This window comes from Hyperoodon ampullatus (assembly GCF_949752795.1).
Source record: "Hyperoodon ampullatus genome assembly, chromosome: 2".
Taxonomy (NCBI): Eukaryota; Metazoa; Chordata; class Mammalia; order Artiodactyla; family Ziphiidae; genus Hyperoodon; species Hyperoodon ampullatus.
This window is the reverse complement of record NC_136915.1, coordinates 106,368,096-106,388,637: the sequence shown is the minus strand read 5'-3', so window position 1 is coordinate 106,388,637 and position 20,542 is coordinate 106,368,096. Positions and strand designations below refer to the sequence as shown.

General features: G+C 39.8%; 1 protein-coding gene across 1 annotated transcript in view; it reads left to right on the top strand.

The window, feature by feature from the left end:
* The window catches only part of TBX15 (T-box transcription factor 15), a gene marked incomplete at both ends in the record, with an annotated part of 100,528 nt that overhangs the window by 56,102 nt on the left and 23,884 nt on the right, over positions 1–20,542 (top strand). Inside the window, 4 exons of the mRNA XM_079697507.1 lie at positions 3,323–3,536; positions 8,508–8,609; positions 10,166–10,337; positions 11,456–11,623. Coding sequence (XP_079553633.1) covers positions 3,323–3,536; positions 8,508–8,609; positions 10,166–10,337; positions 11,456–11,623 — 656 coding nt within the window. The remainder of the gene's footprint in view (positions 1–3,322; positions 3,537–8,507; positions 8,610–10,165; positions 10,338–11,455; positions 11,624–20,542) is intronic.

The following is a 20,542-nucleotide window of genomic DNA, read 5'->3' as shown; positions in this document are numbered from 1 at the left end:
AAAATTACATGGTACATTCATGTGACTGAAAATGTGGGCTGGTGCCTACATTCTGTATATAAAAGTCACTTGGACTCTATTTTGTGAGGGAGTGAGAGTTCAGAAGCACAGAGTATTTCCAGGGAAACAAATAACTGTCTCTGAAAATCCTCTTCATGGGAAAATACTGCCTATGCCTCCACATCTTGTCCATTTCTTTATTAGTAACCATGGGTTCCCTAGGAATGTTCCAGCCCTCTCAGATCCCTCTGTTTTCTGAATTCCTATGAAACATACAGGAAAATATGTAATGGTATGGAAAACTGCATGGTAGTGTTTGTCTTGGTCTCTGATTATTTGTGAATGCTCCCAGTTTCCACTTGTACTGTAAATACCTTTAAGAGGAGCCCCATTGTGTACTTTGATATTTCCCAGAATCTAGCACAGTGCTGGGCACATAGTAAGCACTCAGTAGATGCATAATTAATCAACACTAACTGGGAAATTTCCCAAGGTCTGGATTCTGTTTCAAATTATCTGAATGGTATCTCATATAGGGCCACATGCTGATAGGTGCTTATTGATGGGTTTGATTGAAACTATAAACAGAATACTAACTCAATTCTTTAACTCCTATGATTGTGTGAATTTGAGCTCCCAGTCTTTTTTCTCATTTAACTTGTCTTTCCCAGACAGTTTTAAATTTGATGCTTCTACAGTTTTTTAAACTCCAACTTATCAATTTCTTCTTTCACAAATCATGGTTTTGGTGTTATACCTAAAAAAAAAAACATGAACTACTAACAATCTATATTACAAATGATTGGTCATTGAGTTACTTAGAACTAAAGTCCCAATTAAGCAATTTGTATAATGATCTTTGAAAAGGATTATCTCTTTTGACTTATTTACATGTATTTTGGACTTTTTCCTAAATAAAAGTTTTTAAGTAGAAGAAAAAAATTTTTGATGCTTCTAATTGAGGTCACCTGGGTTATCACTGAAAATTGCATTAGGAAGGAGTCTTACATTCTTTAAGCCATTGGAGGTGGAAGAGATTATAAGAGATTTCAGTTCAATCCTTTTAATTGTACTATGAAGAAATAGGTCCATTGTGGCTAAGTGATTTGTCCAAGGTTATTCATCAATCCATTTAATGTTACATTTTGAGTACCTGTTTTATTCCAGATGACATAGAGAGTTAAGAGCAGTCTCTTACTTCCTAAATCTCCAGCCACAGTTCCCATTCCAATCCTAACCTCAAGTTGGCTACCTTAAAAATATTATCACTTAGTGCAGTGATATCTTTCCTTTCCGCCTTCCTAAACACACATTGGAGAAATTATATGTCCAAAATTTTTGCTGGGCCCTGCCTATTTCCAACTGTTTCATAACCATAGCACTTTATGGTAAGGAGATTTCATAACACTTTGCTTCCAAAGGTAGGACAAGACTATTTTTTAAAAATCTTGCTTCAAGAAGTTCTTGAAAATTTCACAATTTTAGTGATAAGTGAGGAGCTCTTGGCATATCACAGAAACAAAATGGGATTTGGGAATCCATGTCTCAAGGGATCAGATTACTGTGTTTGTGGAGTGTGTGAGGATATCATGGCTCTGCTACTGAAAAGCAGATAGCATCAGGCTGGTATAGAGCCTGATTGTCACTCAACAGCTCTCACCTTAGAAAAGCAGCTCCACTTTTCTGTGCTTGAAGGGGACAAATATTAGCTCCTGTTTAGTCCAAGATATAAAATGATATGCTTAGACATATAGTATCTAGTCATATAACTTTTTAATGTTTTTGATGAAGATGGTGACTGGACCAGTGATTGTGGATAAACTAAAGATTTTGGGTAGAGACTTCCCTGTTATTTAGGAGCTTGGTTCAATTCTGCAGTGTGCTGAATGTCTTCAGCAGTGATGCTGCCCGGGTTTGAGAGAGGAACACATTAGGGCCAGAAGAAAAGAAAATTAAAGGTGTCATGAGAAGGGTTGTTCACAGGCCTGGAAACCTGCTCCAGTTAGTGAGGATGGCAGCAAGATGATATGGCTTTCTGTCCCAGCCTCCTTCCATCCTGCTAGTGTCAAGGACTGGTACCCAAGAGGTCCTGACCTTTGACAGCATTGAAAAGCCAGTTGTCAGAGTAAGACATCATTGTTTTCAACCTTTCTTTATGTATGTATTTAATTATGGGGGAAGCAATCGGAATCCTAGATGTTAAGGGTGAGTTAGAGAAATAGGTTCTTAGGCTTGGCTTGCAGTATCGTTTGACATAAGGAAACTGTACTAGCTAATCCAAGTTTGGAAAATATTAGGAGATAAAGTTCTTGGCGTAGGGCCTCTAAAAATAAAAAAATCTGAAAAATTACAGAAAATTCTCTAGTAGATCTGACTCTAGGCTTCTCCATCGGTCTACATCCCCCCTGCCTCCCCCCCCCCCAACCGCCAGCCTTCTCTTCATGAGAACAGAAGACGAAAGAGGAAAGGACCATCTGGCCCAGCATGCCAGCTTTTTATTTGGTTGCTCTCAATCCTACCTTCCTGTTTGGATCAGCCCCCCCACTCTGCCCATACTTCAGAAACCAATCAAGGTGTCTCCTAAACTCATTTATTCCCTTTGTTTCAACCACCTTCTTGGGTAACTTTTTCCATATGCTTACATCCTTGCCTCACAACAGACTTTTTTTTTTTTCATCCAAAATGGCCTGATTAGACTTAGGAAAAGCCATTTACTCAAGTATACAGCAAAGTGTTTCTAAAGATCCCAAATAACTTTTTCATTACTTTTGATGACCAGGATATATAAATGGAGGAAAACTCACTGTGTTTAAAAATAACTGACTGAAGGACAGTGATGCTGAGTGGTGTGGGATTAAAGAACACATTGTTGTTAGCATTGAATCTTTTACCCCTAGTTAAATGGTCTAATCTAGATTTGCAGCTATAGTCTGTGATTATTATTATTTTTAAGATTTGGCATTTGCCTATTTTGTTGCTCCAGTTTGGCTTCATTCCCTTCAACATGGTGACATTAGTTCTCTTTATGTTGCCTATTGTGGACCAATTTTCTTCAGCTGTTGCTAAAACTTACTAAAATGCCAGATGTCATGTTGGAAACACGAAACCTGAAAGAAGGTCATAAATCACAAAAACAAACCATAAAAAAAAATAATAAAATACGCTGAGTGCTGTGCTCTGGAGCTTCCCAGCTTTAAGTCTCCTTTTGTTCACCCCTCTCCCCACCCCATTGTGCTCCCTACCCTGCCTCCATCTTTTAGGGCCAGGGGTGTGGAGGGAGCTCAGCAGTTTCTCACCTAAGTCTTGACTGTTTATTTTTCAGATTCCGAGCAGAGCACTGGTTCAGACTCTGAGGTGATCACTGAGCGGTCTTCCTGCTCCTTTGACACTCACACTGACCTGGGCCCTGGTGCTGCAGGCCCTGTGCCTGCTGCCATGTCTTCCATGGAGGAGATTCAGGTGGAGCTGCAGTGTGCTGACCTCTGGAAGAGGTTCCATGACATTGGAACCGAGATGATCATCACCAAAGCAGGCAGGTAAGACAAGTTCCTTTGAATAGCCACATTTGAAGAACAGGAAAACAAATGTAGGAGCTGTTAACATTTTTCTTTTCACTTATTTGTGGTAGTAGCATTGGTGCAGCCAAAGCAACTCACACTCACTTTTCAGCATCTGGATGTCTTGATAAAGTGCTTTCCTTGTGTTTACTGTGATTTTGCTATTTTCCTCCAAGGACCACTCAAACCTAAATCGCCTCTACCCTCACAAACATTTTCTGCCTGCAAATGTATTCCAGCTAATACTGGAGATCCATGGTGCATAACAGTCAAACAATAGATTTCCAAAGCAAGTGTTACTTCACCAACCAATGTTTTCAAAAGACAAGGCTTGCATCTTCTAAGGCATTTAAATCAGCCAGGTATTTTTGTAAGAATTTTGTTTTTGGTAAAATTTGGGCTTGGTGCATTTTTGAAGCCCTGCTGATTGATCCATTGTGTTTTATAGCTGGATTGAAATGTGATTACTTTAATGGGACCTGGTGGAAACTCTTGCAAAATGATTTATGTAGGATGATAAAAGTTTTAAAAACACAGCATCTCTTGAAATAAACACTGTTAATTAAGCTACTCCTTTATTGGTATCTTTAAATTTTTCATGGTTAGGTATCTGTTTTGTGCTGGATATTCAACATGTATTTCATTATTTAAACTTCACAGGAATCCTATGAGGTAGGATGTGATAATTCCATATATGGATGAGGATGCAAAATCTGGAAGAGGTTAATTAACTTGACTAAGGCCACACAGGTAGTAAAGGGCAGCTTCAGAGTTCTACACAAATCTGTTTGGCTCCAAAACAATTGTCTCAACTATTTGTAAGTCTGCACTGTTAAGAAATGGTTATAGCTTTTGCCCCTTGGATTTAAAATGAAAATGATTTAAATAAAAATAAATTTGGACTGAGTTTATTAGTATATAGGAATAGTTCACTGAAATTAAAATAATTATAGTGCTTTCATATTTACAAAGTCAATCCACTGTCTCACATCACAGAGATCAAAAAGACTCACCTCATTGATCATAAGCTGTCTTCATGCACGTAGACATTTAAAGTAAAAGCATAGTTTCATTGGGTCTAGTTCACTTGAATGCATATAGAGAAACCTCTCAATACAATAATATATCACAAAAAGGTGAGCTTAAAATGAACCTGAAGTCTTACTCATTTTCATCCTCCTCTGTAAACCCTCTTCCTTCTTTAAGTTTTAGTAGAGAATAAAACCATTAAAAAGCTTCTTAGGAGGAGCAATTTTGAAGGAGAATTACTTTCAAAATTACTTTTTGGAATTTTTTGTTTTTAAAATTGAAGTATAGTTGATTTACAATGCTGTGTTAATTTCTGCTGTACAGCAAAGTAATTCAGTTATACACACACACATATACACATTATTTTTTATATTCTTTTTCATTATGGTTTATCACAGGAGAGTGAGTATATTTCCCTGTGCTATACAGTAGGACCTTGTTGTTTATCCAGAATCACTTTCAAAAACCATCTCTTTTTTGTTGCTTGGATTTCAGTCTACATCTTGAGTCTACATTTTGAGATATGACTTGGAAAGAAACAGCAATTCAAGGAAAAAAGTTTTTACTCTTTTTCTTAGTTTTTGGCAAGGGCATTTGTTTGGTGAGAGGGGAAATATTACTTTTTTTGTCTGTAAGATTTTCCAGTTTTTATTTTGGGTCTTTACTTACTACTATTATGTCTGTGTATTTGAGTCACTTTTGTTTCTGATATCATTCCTTTGCTCCCTGCACTTCAGTGAATTCAGTTTACCTGAGCACCTCCTTGACAAGTCTCCTGTGACCTCATTTCATGATTTTCTGCAGTGTTTACTTTTCCATATCTCTGCCTTCACAAATTCACACTGATACCTGAATATACCCAGAGATTTCCAGCACAGACATACAGTTTGTTCTTTAATCATATCCCTTTATTTAGGTTTAGAAACTACATTCATTGCTTCCATATTGGAGTGCCTCAGCTATTGCTGTTGCTACCAGTAACTCTGCTCAAGTAATTCCAGAACCACTCAGAAACATGCAAAGAAGTCCTTATCTTCTGTGAATTTTTTTCATTCCCTCCCCATCCCCCAAGTTGATTCTTTCCTTTTCACTTCATTTTTCTTCCTCTGTAGTGTCTTTTTCAGTTTTAACTCCAATTTCCATTTTCTTAGTTACTGTTAGTTATGTATGACTCTGTTCTTTTTCCCTCTCAGAAGATCTTAGTCACCACCTACTTCTTCTCACATTCCAAACTATAATTCCGTTGATTCAGAACTACTGTAGTCTACAGAGCCCTCAATCTTTGAATGCACCAACAAAACCTGCATGATCAGCACCATGGACAGAGGTGTCTGTAGGGATAAACGGGTTTGGAAGTCAAAAGAATTGGCCTAAATTTAGGCATAAACTTAAAACCAAACACATCTCATTTTATGAATATGAAAGATTAATTTTTCTCTAGGGTGTTATGACATTACCTGATATTCTGTGCTAAAATACTGACAAAAAGAAAAAGCAACTTTGGTCAGATTTTAAGAATTGTCATAGAATTTTAAAGCAAAAGGTCACCTTAAGGATTATTTAGTTCCTTTCCTCTGTTTTATAGATGGTGAGGTTAAATGGCTTATCCGGAGCCACACAGCTCATTCATTTTAGAACCTGAGTTCTGAAAAGAGACAGGTAGCTTCTCCACTCAAAGTCATATAAGTGTTCCAGACAAAACAGGTATTGAATTTAAAAACATCTTAACCCCTTTTTTAAAAGTCATCAAGAAAATAAATTTATCTCTTTCAATGTAATGCAGCCTCTTTAGATGGCTGAGAGGAACCACATTTTCTTATCTCAGATAGCAAGGGAGAGGACTTTCCATCCCTGGCAAGATGGTCTCCAAATATTTATATATACAGGGCAATCATAAATCATTGTTATTAAGTCGGGAATTAATGATCTATATATACATGTATAGACCAAGGTTCCCAAATCTTTGGAAAGAGTTAATGTGAGTCAAAGTACCTCACCTATAGTGAAAGTTAGATTTAGTCATTATGAGCAACCCACCATCAAATTTCATTAGCCAACCATAAGACTAAAATATAAGGCTTTTGGGACTTCCCTGGTGGCACAGTGGTTAAGAATCCGCCTGCCAATGCAGGGGACACAGGTTCAATCCCGTGTCCGGGAAGATCCCACATGCGGCAGAGCAACTAAGCCCGTGCACCACAACTACTGAGCCTGCGCTCTGGAGCCGGCAAGCCATAGCTACTGAGCCCATGTGCTGCAACTACTGAAGGCTGCATGCCCTAGAGCCTGTGCTCTGCAACTGCAGCAAGAGAAGACACCGCAATGAGAAGCTCGCGAACCGCAAATGAGGCGTAACCCCCGCTCATGTCAACTAGAGAAAGCCTGCGCCCAGCAACAAAGACTCAACGCAGCCAAAAATAAATAAATTTAAAATAAAATAAAATATAAGGCTTTCTAATTAAGCTTGTGAGGGTAGAGAAAGAAAATCTAAAATGATATACCAATAGAAGCTTCTGAAAAGTTATAAAGTGGGAAAAAATTGGTAATATATTATTCTTTGCAAATATTTAAGAATTAGCCATCATCCCTGTTGAAGGTCTGTGGTCCCTCTGTGCTTTCCCCCCAAATATGATTATAATGTCACCAACCTATTACCAAAGGATATTTGCTTTTTGAGTTGTTTCTGTTAAGTAGTAGAGTGTGTGATTAGCACAGAAAGCCTGTCATGTAAACAACCAGTGCACACTTGCAAGATGGCTGTCTGGGGTCAGGGTATGGTCTATGGCCGTGAAATGGAGCAAAGCCAATTAGGCCATATGTGAATCAAGCCTGTGACCTTGACCTCATTAGCACCGTGCTCTGCCCAGCTCAACTAACTGGCCCCAGATGGTTAAGCTTAATGCAGCATTTTGTGTACAAGTACTCTAGAGCACATTCAGGGCAATCCAAATTTTTGAACCAAGCACTTCTTATGTCTGGTTCCTGGATTCATGACGTGCAAAAGAGCTTGATGTTTTTCTTCTTTCTTACCGTTAAAGAAGAATGGTGAATTTTGTTTTAGTCTCCTTGAAACTCGATACCTCTTTTGGGCTGCTCCCTCTCCTCCTCTTCAATTATGAGAGTAGTTGTAAAGTGTCATATCCTGACCTCGCTTGCTTTGGCAAGTTTAACAAGCCATTGTGGTAGAAACAAGGTATTGCCCAGAGGCCACTAGAATTCATTTGGTATTTGCTCCCTATTCTGCGGTGTCCTTCCTCTGACACACACGTTGACAGCCTGAGAACTTGCAGAAATTTTTCTACAGTTTTATGCATAAAAATAAAAAGACTTTGGTGGTCCTTCATTTGGGAACTGGTAGCACATTCCTTTTTTTCTTCTTTTCGTGAGATATTATTTTTAGAGTGGTCATTTTCAAATAGACTCAATCAGAAAATATTTCAAGATTACTACAATCAACGGTGACAAGCTACTTGGGGAATAAGAAGAATATAAGTTAATCAAGTATTAAGTATAAGAGTATAAGTATATTTAAGAATGTTATAGTCTAATGGGAAATATATATACACACATTCTCTCTCTCTCTCTCTCTCTCTCTCTCTCTCTCTCTCTCTCTCGTCTATCCATCTATCTCACATTAAAATTAACTAATACTATAAAACAAGTTATGGTATGAGGTCTTTGAGTGTATGAATAATCAAACAGTTCAATTTAAGTTAAGAAGAGGTGCTATTTCAGCAATGTAAATCCTCAGCATATTTGATAGTGATAATTTCCAAAGTGAAAAAAAAACAGCCTACTTTGAGAATTAGAGGATATGGGACTTGTGTGCTTAGCATTCCTATTAAGAGACTCATCAAGCTTTTACTCTTGCTACTTCTACCCCTCTGACTGCTGAGCTTCCTACATTATTCCCATCCACAGGAGGATGTTTCCTGCCATGAGAGTGAAAATCACTGGCCTGGATCCACACCAGCAGTACTACATAGCAATGGACATTGTACCTGTGGACAATAAAAGATACAGGTAAGGATGACTCTGAGATGTGGAACTGTGGGCATCACCAGTATCCCAGGATGGGTCTATAAACTCATTAGATGAAGCATTTTAACAGTGCACTGTACAATGTACTGGAAAAGGAACAAGGATGGAGGACATGCCAATGGCCTGTGGAAGAACACCAGACAGGAAGTAGTCACTAGAGGTAGGAAGTCAGAACCAGTAATGGTTTGGTCTGGAATCCTCCTTACATCTCTCTAAAGAGTGGGATTGTATAATGTCTTCCAGAGCAGCAAAAATCAAATGGATCTTAAGTCTAAAACTAATTCACTTAACATTGAAAGTGATTAACATATTGAATTATTTGGTTTATGAAATACTAAGTGAGTTGAGATGATTTATTTTGGAAATGGGAGGAGAAGTGGATTATTACAGTACCTTCAATCATACATCTGATGGATTATCCTGTGGATTATGGAGGGGAAGAATGGGAGAATTGGGTAAGACCTCAAGAAGAACATCTAGTTAAGGGGAATTATTGTTCATTAAAATAGGTTGTGAACAACTTTGCTAAATAACTTTCCTTCAAAGCCATTAAAAGCCAACATAGTCTACATGTGTCTTACACATAGTTCTTGTCTGAAACAAATTGTGGCTTAATTGATCTGCTGAGCTCTCAGTCAAATCAGTGAGTCATGGCTCATCTTTAAGATATTTCAGAACTTGGCCCTGAGCCCATGAATTTGGAGGTGAGAGGTGAATAGAGAAGACCATTACTTGTATTTTAGAGGGAGAGCTGTCTAAGAAAGAAGTGGTCTTGATGTAGGACTTAGGACTTAGGACTCTTTTCTTTAAAAACATCCTCCATTTCAATGAAAATGGAGGTCTCTGCCTTAGTGCAGCCATTCCCAGAAACACCGCTAAGTCTTCCCAGTTAGTGGGAAGACTTTGATTAACCTAGTCTCATTTCCGGTGACTTTGTGGGAAAATAATGTGGAAGATGATGATGTTCAAAACTAGGTTTTCACTGAAATGCTTCTAAATTCAGACTCTTAGCTAGGAAATGGTTAACAAGTGAGAGGCTTGGAGGGTCTCTGCACATGGCTGTGTTTTATAGGACAATATGGAAGATGTTTTTAATAAGGAACCAAATCCTGAACAAGTGGCCAATGGATTATATGGTTTGCATTTGAAAGGTGAAAGGTTGCAGTAAAATACCTTTTCCATAGCTAAACACGTGGGTTCAGGATGCCTGTGTGCACACAGGGGTGCAAAGCAAGGAGAGGAAGAAGAAAGAAAAAGGACTGTGAGAATGTTTTCCTTGTGAGAGCTGCAGCTTTGATCATTAACTACAACACTTCCCTGCCCTCCCCCACCCATCTTGTTTTCCATTTCCATCTCTATTTCATTTTCCCTGGTTATCCACCCTTCTCTCTTTCTCCTCTGTATTCTCTGTTTAATCCATCCTACTCCATTCTTCTCATCTCTTTGTGTCTCCTCCCTCCTGTCCCTAATTATTTCCTGGGCCTCTATTCCCTCTCTGCATCTGTCTCTGAGTTCTGCTCTCTCCCTCTCTGTCTCAGATATGTGTATCACAGCTCCAAGTGGATGGTGGCTGGCAACGCTGATTCCCCTGTGCCTCCAAGAGTTTATATACACCCTGATTCTCTAGCTTCTGGAGATACTTGGATGAGACAGGTGGTCAGTTTCGACAAACTCAAGCTGACCAACAATGAATTGGATGATCAAGGACATGTGAGTCAAATAATCCCATCTTCCTCTTCTTCCCTCTTCCTGCTTTTTTGCTCTAGAAATGACTAGCCCCAGGCTTTTTTCAAACAGGTAAAATAAGAATCTTTTTGAGATTCTTAAACTCATTTGAGATTTTGAGAATCTCAAATGAATCTTTGAGTAATTTTAAATAAGTAAGCATAAAGTTTTTTTTCCTTTTGTGAAATTATATTTATTACAAATCTAACATTCAGCAAACGTCTGCTGTAAGTCAGGTTGTGTTTATCAGACAGAGTTCTTGTGCTCCAGGAACTCACGGTCAAGTCAGGAGAATTCAGTGACAGAAACAGAGGACACATTTTAAAATGGTGAATAAATCACAGTATTTAATAGAATAACTCACAGGGCAGTAAACTCAGGGAAACTGTTGTGGGGACAGTTCTGGCTGATTGGTCAAGAAGTTTATGAATTTATAAGAGAAGGATAGGTTGTAAGGCTTGCCAGGTATAATTGGTGCAACTGATGTTATTAATTTATTTTTGGCAGTGAAACACATACTGAATTTTCACTGAATGCCGGGATCCATACTGGATGATATGGGGAGATGAAAGAAGCTAAAACCATGGCTCCTATCTTTAGGGAAATGATAATTTTCTAAGGAAGAGAGAAGACGCATATACCCTTAACTCTGACATGACATAAGAGAATGTCCGTAAAATCAATAACAAAGTGCAAATAATAGCTTGTAGAATTTAAAGACAGATGAACTCGTGCTGAAAATTTGAAGCAGGAGGGAACAACTGTCACATAGCAGAGGTTCTGAGACCTTTTAGTGGAGTGATGTCTGCTGGTACTGGAACCGATTCATTCAGTATTTATCCTTAATTAAAGCAAACATATTGCGCTCACCACCTATGATTGGGATATTTGCTACATGGTTCCATGTGATGTGATGCTATCCGATCACTTAGTCCTTCCAGCCATGGGAAAGTACACTGATTTCCAGTTTCCCATACATCCCACCTCTAAACTGTGCTCTTCCTGTAACACTTTTATCCTGTAATTTTGTTTGTATGAGAGCTGGAAAAGATGTAGGGACCTTAGAGACAACTCTGGAGTAATGTTTCCCCTTCTCATTTCAGATCATTCTTCACTCTATGCACAAATACCAGCCTCGGGTTCATGTGATTCGCAAGGATTTCAGCAGCGACCTTTCACCCACCAAAGCCGTCCCTGTTGGGGATGGAGTGAAAACATTCAACTTTCCTGAGACCGTGTTTACCACAGTCACGGCCTATCAGAACCAGCAGGTAAGAGGCTGCCTTGGAGAGTCTCCTGCTGCAGCTGCTTTTAAAGGAGTTTACTCATCCTTTTGTAAGAAGTGCTTAGTCCTTCTGCATGGCACTGAAATGCTGGAATGAGAGACACCAGGCTGGCGGCGCACACGCGGCACTGGTGATGACAAGGGGGTAATGCCTAGTAGCAGCTGTCAGAGTCTAGATTTAGATCAGAGGCAAGATCTTTGACCAGGAGGACCAAACCTCCTAAGTCATTTTCATGTCTCTCTGTACTTGTACCCATGTTTCATGATCTCTACTACATCCTGGCAAATGTTCCTCATCACTTGAAATTCCTGAGGTTTGATTCATTCCTTCCCTCTTATCCTCTCCGTGGAGCCGTCCATCAGGCTACATCAAAGTCATCAAGGCTCTCAAACTCTATGTCAGACCCACTGCTTCCATTTACACTTTCAGACTAAACTGGCCTCCATGTGCTCACCAGCCACATCCTAAGATGTGTATGTTTTTATGTTAGTAATATATTCATTCATTCCATTAATATTTATTGAGAATTTACAATATTCTAAGCTTAGCAGATTAAGACATTTCTCCCTAAGAAAAGAAGAGTTTTAGTTGAATGAAAGACACATAAATACATAATGATAATACAGTGGAATAACTTAACGACAGAGTTGTGGACATGGTTTTTTGTTTGTTTGTTTGTTTTGGTTTGGGGAATGAGGGAAGTTTTTGTGGAAGAACTGATGCTTTTTCTGACATTGAGATACATAAGCATTAGCCAGTGGGCTAATTAGCCAGTGAGTGGCTGAGGGGAAGAGAGAGGCCAAGTCTGGAATTACTGTGGGCATTTCTAAACAATGTTCTTTTTCTGAGGAGGGTGACTGGTTGGATTTACAAGTGATCTCACTTTATGCAGTTCTCTGAAAGTTGTATGTGAATCTCATTTTTGTAAGTTAGATTGTATTTCATATTTTGGTAAATTGTCTAATTTGTAGGATTCTGCAGTGAATTCTTTTCTAAAACAGAGTTTTAGAAACTCTGTTTGCTTGAAAATCTGCTTACTTTTATTTTGGGCCTGCTTGGAGCAAAATGGACGTATACTATAGTACTTAATACCTTTTCTAATGGATACTGTGCTCTGACAAAGAAAGCAATGAGGAAAAACATTCATTTACTAAATATTTATCAAGGGCTTAGTATGTAACAGGCAGGTGAAAGTGAGTTATACAATCTTTAGTTCATATACAGTAGAAAGAATTTTTCTATCTTTCATGGCACACCCTGATAAAATTCCTTAGATGCTTTTTACCTTCAGGGGAATTTGATATACAACAACCCTTTAGTCCAATAAATGTTAAGTGCTATATGGTTGTTGGGCTTTCTCAGCAGCTGTAAAGTGTTCCCAACTTTTAGATGTCACATTTGATCTAAAGTAGAAGAAGAGCTTTAGTTTGCCATGGATGCTATTTTAAAATTATTAAGCTCTCTCAAACTCTTCAGATAGTAAAATTACAGAGACCATGGAGAGTCCTTAAAAACTTTATATTAATATAAACTTTAATAATCAAGATTTCTTAAGCTCTGATGCTAGAAAAAGCAGCAATATAGACATGGCTTTTGAGCAACTGGAACTTTGGGATTAACTGTGTTACAGAAAAGGGGGAATATAAGTCTAAGTTCTTTGAAAAATTGTTTGGATCTTTTCCAAGACTACCCCAGCCGCCATTTTAATCATTACTTTCTCAGGAAGACAGAGAGATGTGGCAGTAAATATGACTCTAGAACGTAGTTTGTAGAGCAAACTAGAACACTGATGAATGACCATTTTACTGCCTCACTGAAATTGGTTCTAGAGGCTAAGAAGGATCAGTATAACCCAAGCTAAAACTAAAAACCTACAGCTCACTGTGAAGACCAAACATGGGTACCTGAAATCCCTTTCACTTCCTTTGCATTATTTCACAGTGTTCCTGCACCTGAGTACATTCTATTCATATAAATATTTTGTCTATATTTGGACTTGAGAGGGGCAGTGGTGGTTTGGTGGGGGTAGGATGCCATGACTAAGATCATGGGACTTGGTAGTAGACATATCTAGTTTGGTTTCTGACCTTTTCACTAGTGAATTGTGTGACCTTGAGCAAGTTTCTTAACCCCTTTCAACTTGTGTTTCTGGTCTGAAAATGTCCTGGCCTCATAGAATTATAAGGACTAGACGAGGGAACCTGCATTAAGTCACTGACACAAACCTGGCATCAAATTGTCAGTAGTCAGCCTACATTGCTAAATACCTGCATCTGCACAGGCATGAAGGATAGTGGGGAATAGAGGCAATTTTAAAGAATAAATTGCTCATTAAGGAGAAAGTAGATTCTTGGGAATTGGAGGAGCTACATGGGCTCTCGAAGGTATTATATTCAGTAGGTAACTACCTTGATCTCTCTGTTCTCATGTCACATTAGTGAATTCATGATGTGCTGACATTCAAAATAGATGAGTCATTCTCAATTCTGCCCATTTTAAAATCTAGATAACAGCTTTTGCCTGTTTAACAAGCCTCCAGTCCCTGGGTAAATCAAGTGTGATTGTTTAACATTCCCTTTGGCTGTGTAGATATGACTTAATATGATACAGTGCCTTCTAATAAAGCAAACTAACCTCAGGTCTCTCCCCCAGGAATCTTGAGGTCTGCATCCTGTAAGTCAGATCCATTACCTAACAATAATTTTCAGACTTGTCATGAAGATGCTGGGTAATATAAACTGTTCTCTTTTGTGAGCTATATTCAGTGATTACTGTGTTTTTATTCCCTTCAACCTTCTAGATTGAGAACAAATAATATTTTAAAGCAAAGTTGTTTACTTCATTTTTTTTTTTTTTTTTTTTTTTTGCGATACGCGGGCCTCTCACTATTGTGGCCTCTCCCGTGGCGGAGCACAGGCTCCAGACGCGCAGGCTCAGCGGCCATGGCTCACGGGCCCAGCCGCTCCGCGGCATGTGGGATTTTCCCGGACCGGAGCACGAACCCGTGTCCCCTGCATCAGCAGGCGGACTCTCAACCACTGTGCCACCAGGGAAGCCCTTCATTTTTTTTTTTTTTTTTTTTAAAGGGAAGGGTTAGGAAGGCTATGAGAAAGGAAAGAGAGAAGAGTCAGTGATCCTCATTGTTCTCAGGGACTTGTTTGAAGGAGCACAAGTCAGGAAGGACAATAGAGGGAACGGAACTGAAATGAACCATTGCCCAGCCTTCCTAAGAAAAGGCAGTGTCCTGTTCCACAGATAGCAATGGGTTAGGCATTTGGAGACCTGGATTTTAGTCCTAAATTCTCCACTAGCTACCTGTGTCACTCTGAGCAAGCTATTTTGTCTTTCTGGGCTTCAGTTCGTTACTGAAATGTCATTTATTTTATGGAATAATGATCGCAGGAGATAATAGAGAACTGTTAATTCTCTTTATTTGATAGAATAAAAAATTGTAATGCCAATGTTGATCCTTCACATGTTGGAAGGGGAGGGGATTAGAATTGGCCTATGACATTTTGAAGCCCAGAAACCACTAATTAGGAGGAAGGACCCTTCCATTTCCATAATTCTAAGATATTTATAGTCTATGCATAGTACTGACTACATGCTTGGAAAATGACTGAATAATTAGCCAGCATACCTCTACTACCAGTTTCCTTATGTATCCGTGGTTCTGCTTCCTTGGATATAAGTAGGAGTGAAGTGTGAAGAAAGAGTTTCTATTTTCATGAAACAGTTTATGCTTTTCTTTCCCCCTTTCCCATTCCTTCTCACCCTTGCTGACTGATGCATAGACTCCCAGGGCTGCTAGCATACTGAAGTTATTATTACTATTATTTGCTCTTGGAGTGCCAACTTGGCAGGCTTATCGCAGAGAGGAAAGTACACCATGCCCAGACTCTCATCATGGAGAACAAGGTGGTAGAAGTGGGAATAAAGGTGATTCTACACTTAATGCTTTTCCTTGGAAGAAGCTGACGCCAATATGTCCTCATGGAATTAGCAGGAAATTTCCATTGCAGAGTCTTTGTCCTCTCTAAGGGAAAAAGACTGCTGAATCTTGATTTTTTTTTTCCAAACAGGAAACTAGATTTCAAAATGACACAGCCCTGTTCTCCTCAATTAATACAGTCTTATTTCTTGATGAGAATTGGCTGCATGAACTAGATAGGAGGTCTGAAACCACAGCCAGGGTTGTATAAGCAAACTCAATAGGATTTCTGAGCCACTCATTATATCCTGAACTATTGAGCCAGTTTTGCTCTAACTTTCCAATCAACTTAGTGCAGAATTTTTTTTTATGTTGGCTTAAATTTTTTTTTATCCTGATGGAACACTTTTCAAGCAATATGGTAAAAAAAAATAAGAATAAGAGAGTGTTAATAAGGGAAGTCCCTTTGAGCCTTAGTCCTGTAAAATTATACTGAGAATATTTAGGTTTCATTTTCTTTGTAGGTTGTGCTATTTATGTCTGCACTGTGCATGGTGAGGTATACCTCATTTATTAACTGCCTCTATGTTACTAGGCAAAATAGTGAGGGAAAATGATTAAAATGAATGGTGGCAAGCCAGTAATCACCCCCTATGTGCCATAGTCTTCAATAACTCAGACTACAAACATCAGTATAAGGTTATGGAAAGAAAATCAGGGAAGAAAAATGCTTCCACAACCTCTGTATTTTCCATGTTGCCTCATCATCATCAGACCAAGTTTGAGCATGACTGCTGTAGCATAGCTTTAGCTAAAATGGAAGTTACTAATAGACCTTGTTCTGACTGGAAAGACATTCAAGACTTTTGTCTGTAATGCCTACAGTGAAAGCAAATGGGATTGGGGGAGTTGTTTGACCTGTATTCTCTAAGGCTTGTGATGGCTTTGGGACTGGTGATTTCTGTTTCCCGCATCCTCATTCATTCATTTACTCCCTCACTCCATGCATTCACTGACAAATACTCATTGAGCATGAATAGCACGTCATATTCGGTTCTGCTTCATAAAATGGTATATCAAATAGACAGGGTTCCTGGTTGTAGTCTAGGGGGAGAGACACATAGTAAATATGTAAACAACAAAATAAATGTATAATTACCAACTGGGTTAAGAGTAAAGATGGAATTAAAGAGGGTGTAGTTAAAGAGAGTGGCAGAAATATCCTATTTTGGAGGGATGGATCAAGGAAGACCCCTCTCAGGAGATAACATTTAGATTCAGACTTAGGATGAGGAGTCAGCTATATGAAGAGTACAGAAGAGAGCATTGCAGTCTGGAGGTAGGGTGCATGTGAGGAGTCTGAGCAGGAAAAGAGCTTGGCACATTCCAGCACTGAGAGCAGCTCAGGTTGCCTGGAGCCTGGGGACCAGAGTCAGGGGAGGGTGGGTGGGGATGGAGAGATAGGCAGGGGTCAGGTCATGCTGGCCCCACAAGGCCAGCAAGGAGTTTGGATTGAATTCTGAGCATAGTGGTAGGCACTGAAGGAATGACATCGTCCAGCTATGGTGTGTTAACCAAGATCGCTTTGGTTGCTGAATGAAGAGAAGAGATTGGACAGGGACAAGAGTGGAAGAAGGGAGATCAGTTTGAAGAGCATTTAGAGTAGTTTAGTCAAAATACAACACTGACCTGGTCTAAGGTGACGAGGTGGAGATCGACCGCCATATTTGAGCCTAGTTGATAAATATAATTGAGGGGAGGGTTGAAAATTAACTATTCAAATGAGCCTCGCCTCCTGTTCCAGACGGTCTCTAGATGTACGGTGCATGGGCAGGGGTGGAGGCAGTGAGGTTTCTGAGCCTTCACTGTGGTTGCTTGTGGACCCCTGTGCTGTTCTTTGGGCCTCACTGGCCTCTGCTGGGGTGGGGTCAGGTCTGGGCTGGTCCTGGGGTTCCTTGCGTTGATTTGTTTTACTGGCAGGAGACTGCTGACCTTGTGCTTTTGTGTTCTTGCCTCAGTTGGACCTCCTGGGCCTCCCTGAATGACTCAGCCTCACCTCAGTTCTCATCCAGGGCCTCTGTTTGACTCCTGTCTGGACTGTAGCACCTCTATGTCAGGTTCACCCTGCCTTCCCTGTCATGGCATGTGAGGACCTCTGAGTCCCTGACCCACTGCCGAAGGGCCATGGAAGGCTTGGGGATCCTAACTCAGGCCTCTTCCTACAGCACTTATACTGGTGCAGCCACCCCCATGTGTGTATGGAGGTGACCCTGCTAGTGTTCCTCTGAGTCTCCCCCCACCCGCCCTTGGATTTTGGTTTGAGTAGAAAGCTAAGGCACATGTAAGTCTAACTGATTGCTTCTCTTCTGTCTCTCTCCTCTCTTCTCATGTTCCACTGGAGTGGAAGGGGAGGATTTTTATTTCTTTTTCTACCTGATGAGAATTCAACCTTATGCAACATCCTTGTCTCCTGTAGGACAGCAAGCTCTCATTTGCATCCTTTTCTATACTGAGTCTACCAGGAGTTTCTTGATATGGAAACCATGGGACTATTAGAAACTAAGGATTATTGAGGTTGTGAATACATTGATTTATTCCTCCAAAATACTATCATTGTTACCCTTGGTATTTGTAGATATAGCCTAAGTTGTCAGCACAAGCATTAACTGGGATCATAATTTGGTTTGGATAGCTAGGATTGCTCTCTTCTACCTATAAGGTATCTAAATGTCTGCAGGGTAGTAAAAGCTTTTCATGATGTGGCCTCAGGCCAGCATCTCAGCTTTCTTTCTCACTGCTTCTCTTCCTGTACCCTGTGCTCTGGTCAAATTGGAATCTTCAGTGTTTCTCAAACATGCTTCATTCCTTTCCACTTCAATTCTATGGCTTACATAGGACCTTTCTTCTGAAATGCTTCCCTTGTTCCTTTCTCCCCTTTTTGCAGTTTTCATTAAAATCCTATGCATCCTTCCCAGCTTGGTTCATGTGCTTCCTCTAAAGTGAAACCCCACAGCCTTTCAGTTCGGAGCAATTACTGCTTCCTTTAAGCTCTTGGGGCCCTTTACCTTTATTTCAAACCTTATCACTTTCTGTTTTACATTGTAATTATTAATATGTATGTCTTCTTTTTTCTCCTCAATTATCAACTTCTTGGGGGGGATGATACACAGCTGTATACTGACTGTCTGCCATGCTGTCACCTGTGCTACCTGTCACATTGCTTTGCACACAAAAGGCACTTGATAATAAATGAATAATGAGTAGCACAATCACACTCTTCATAAAGCGGCCCAAATCCCACAATAAAAGCTTTGAAACAAGTATAGAGGTGTTGTGTTTCCTAACATTTGGTGTCATTTGTCTACTAAATCTCCATGCAGACTCCTTGGCCTGAGATACAGGGAGCTGTGGGGAACTGGTTTTCAACCATTTCTCCCAGGACCATGAAATAGAAGGTCGTTATATTTACAGGGGTCTGTGCCCCCAAAACATAGCAGCACAATCATATATCAGAAACCCCTATCATAAATGAGTCAGACAGGATAAGCCAACTTGAAGGAGAAAATAAAATATTATAACCCCAACTTGAAAAGAAAATATAGTGTGTGGTTTATTGCTGTGGATTATGGAGGAAGAAAGAACTGATTTTAAGTCAACAACAGAAAAGCAGTGACAATCTTTAAACTCAATGCAATATTCACAAGGCAGACACTAGACTTTAGAAAGCCAAAGTTTCAGGCTCCTGCTCTGGCCTATAAAATAGATGTAAAATTGCTTTTGCTTCATTATGAGTGCTACATTATTAGTGTGCCACTCTAGAGGCAAAGGACGTTTAGGGGGAAAAAAAAACTTTGGTACTTTCAAGTCAGAGTCTGTCAGAATCTCACATTGCGTTTTAAAGACCTTTAGAATGTGGCTTTGGGAAATTCCACTCTGATGAAGTGAGACAGAAGAGGGACTTGGAAAGATTTGCAACACAAGAAACAACTTCAGCCGTCCTAGTGATAAATTCTATGGTGATCAGAAATGGGAAGATGGTCTTAAAAATGAGATCCCCTTCTTTCCAGAATTACCTTCTACTGAGAGTGACTTTCCTCCTTTCCTGAGCTCCTTAACCCACACCTCTAAGTCTCTATGGCTTGAATACAGCGAGTCATTAACATCAGGTTCAGACAGGAGGTATCCAAATGCCTCCCATGACAAAGGCTAAAGGCGGAAACACAAGAGCGCAGATGGAATTCATTGGTCAGGCCATTCTAGTCTGGAGGCCAGAGGGTAATATATACGGTTGCAGAGTGGGAGGGGACTAAGATAGGATGCAGTAGAAAGGGACTCTTGCATTGAGCGGAGGTCGAACCAGATGTCTACTAAGGACCCATCCAACCCACGTCACACAACTGTTTGCATTGGATTTGCTCAGCCTTATGAAGCTGCTTCTTTGTTTCTTCTGATTGGCTTGTGGGACTTGGAGACTGGGTGAGTTGCACTGTGTCCTGCCCCATCCCGTCCCACATTTGTAGATTTTTCTTTGGATGCAACCTTGACAAAAGTCCAGCTCCTTTTTTGTGTCTTTACACGACCATTTTAGGTCATCAAATGAACAACACTTAGCGGCAAGAAAGGCACAACTTAAGTGAAATGGGAAACGCAGTCAACTATTTGGTTCTTTCAGGCTGAGGCAGGTTGTCTGGTCACCTGATTGCACCTGATTGGATTGACTGAACCCATTCATTCGTTTGGTGATCTGATTGCACCTGATTGGATTGACTGAACCCATTCATTCGTTCTTCACTCACTTGCTCACTCATTCATTCAACAAGCATGTTTCAACTGTCTCCTGTGTGTCATGCACTATTGATCTGACCACTGTCCAATTTTCCATTTTGATACCTTTGTTTGTCTGGGCAAGTGATTTATCACCATTTTGGGGCAAGGATGGTGAGCAGAAGAGAGCTTACAGAGTCGCATACTGG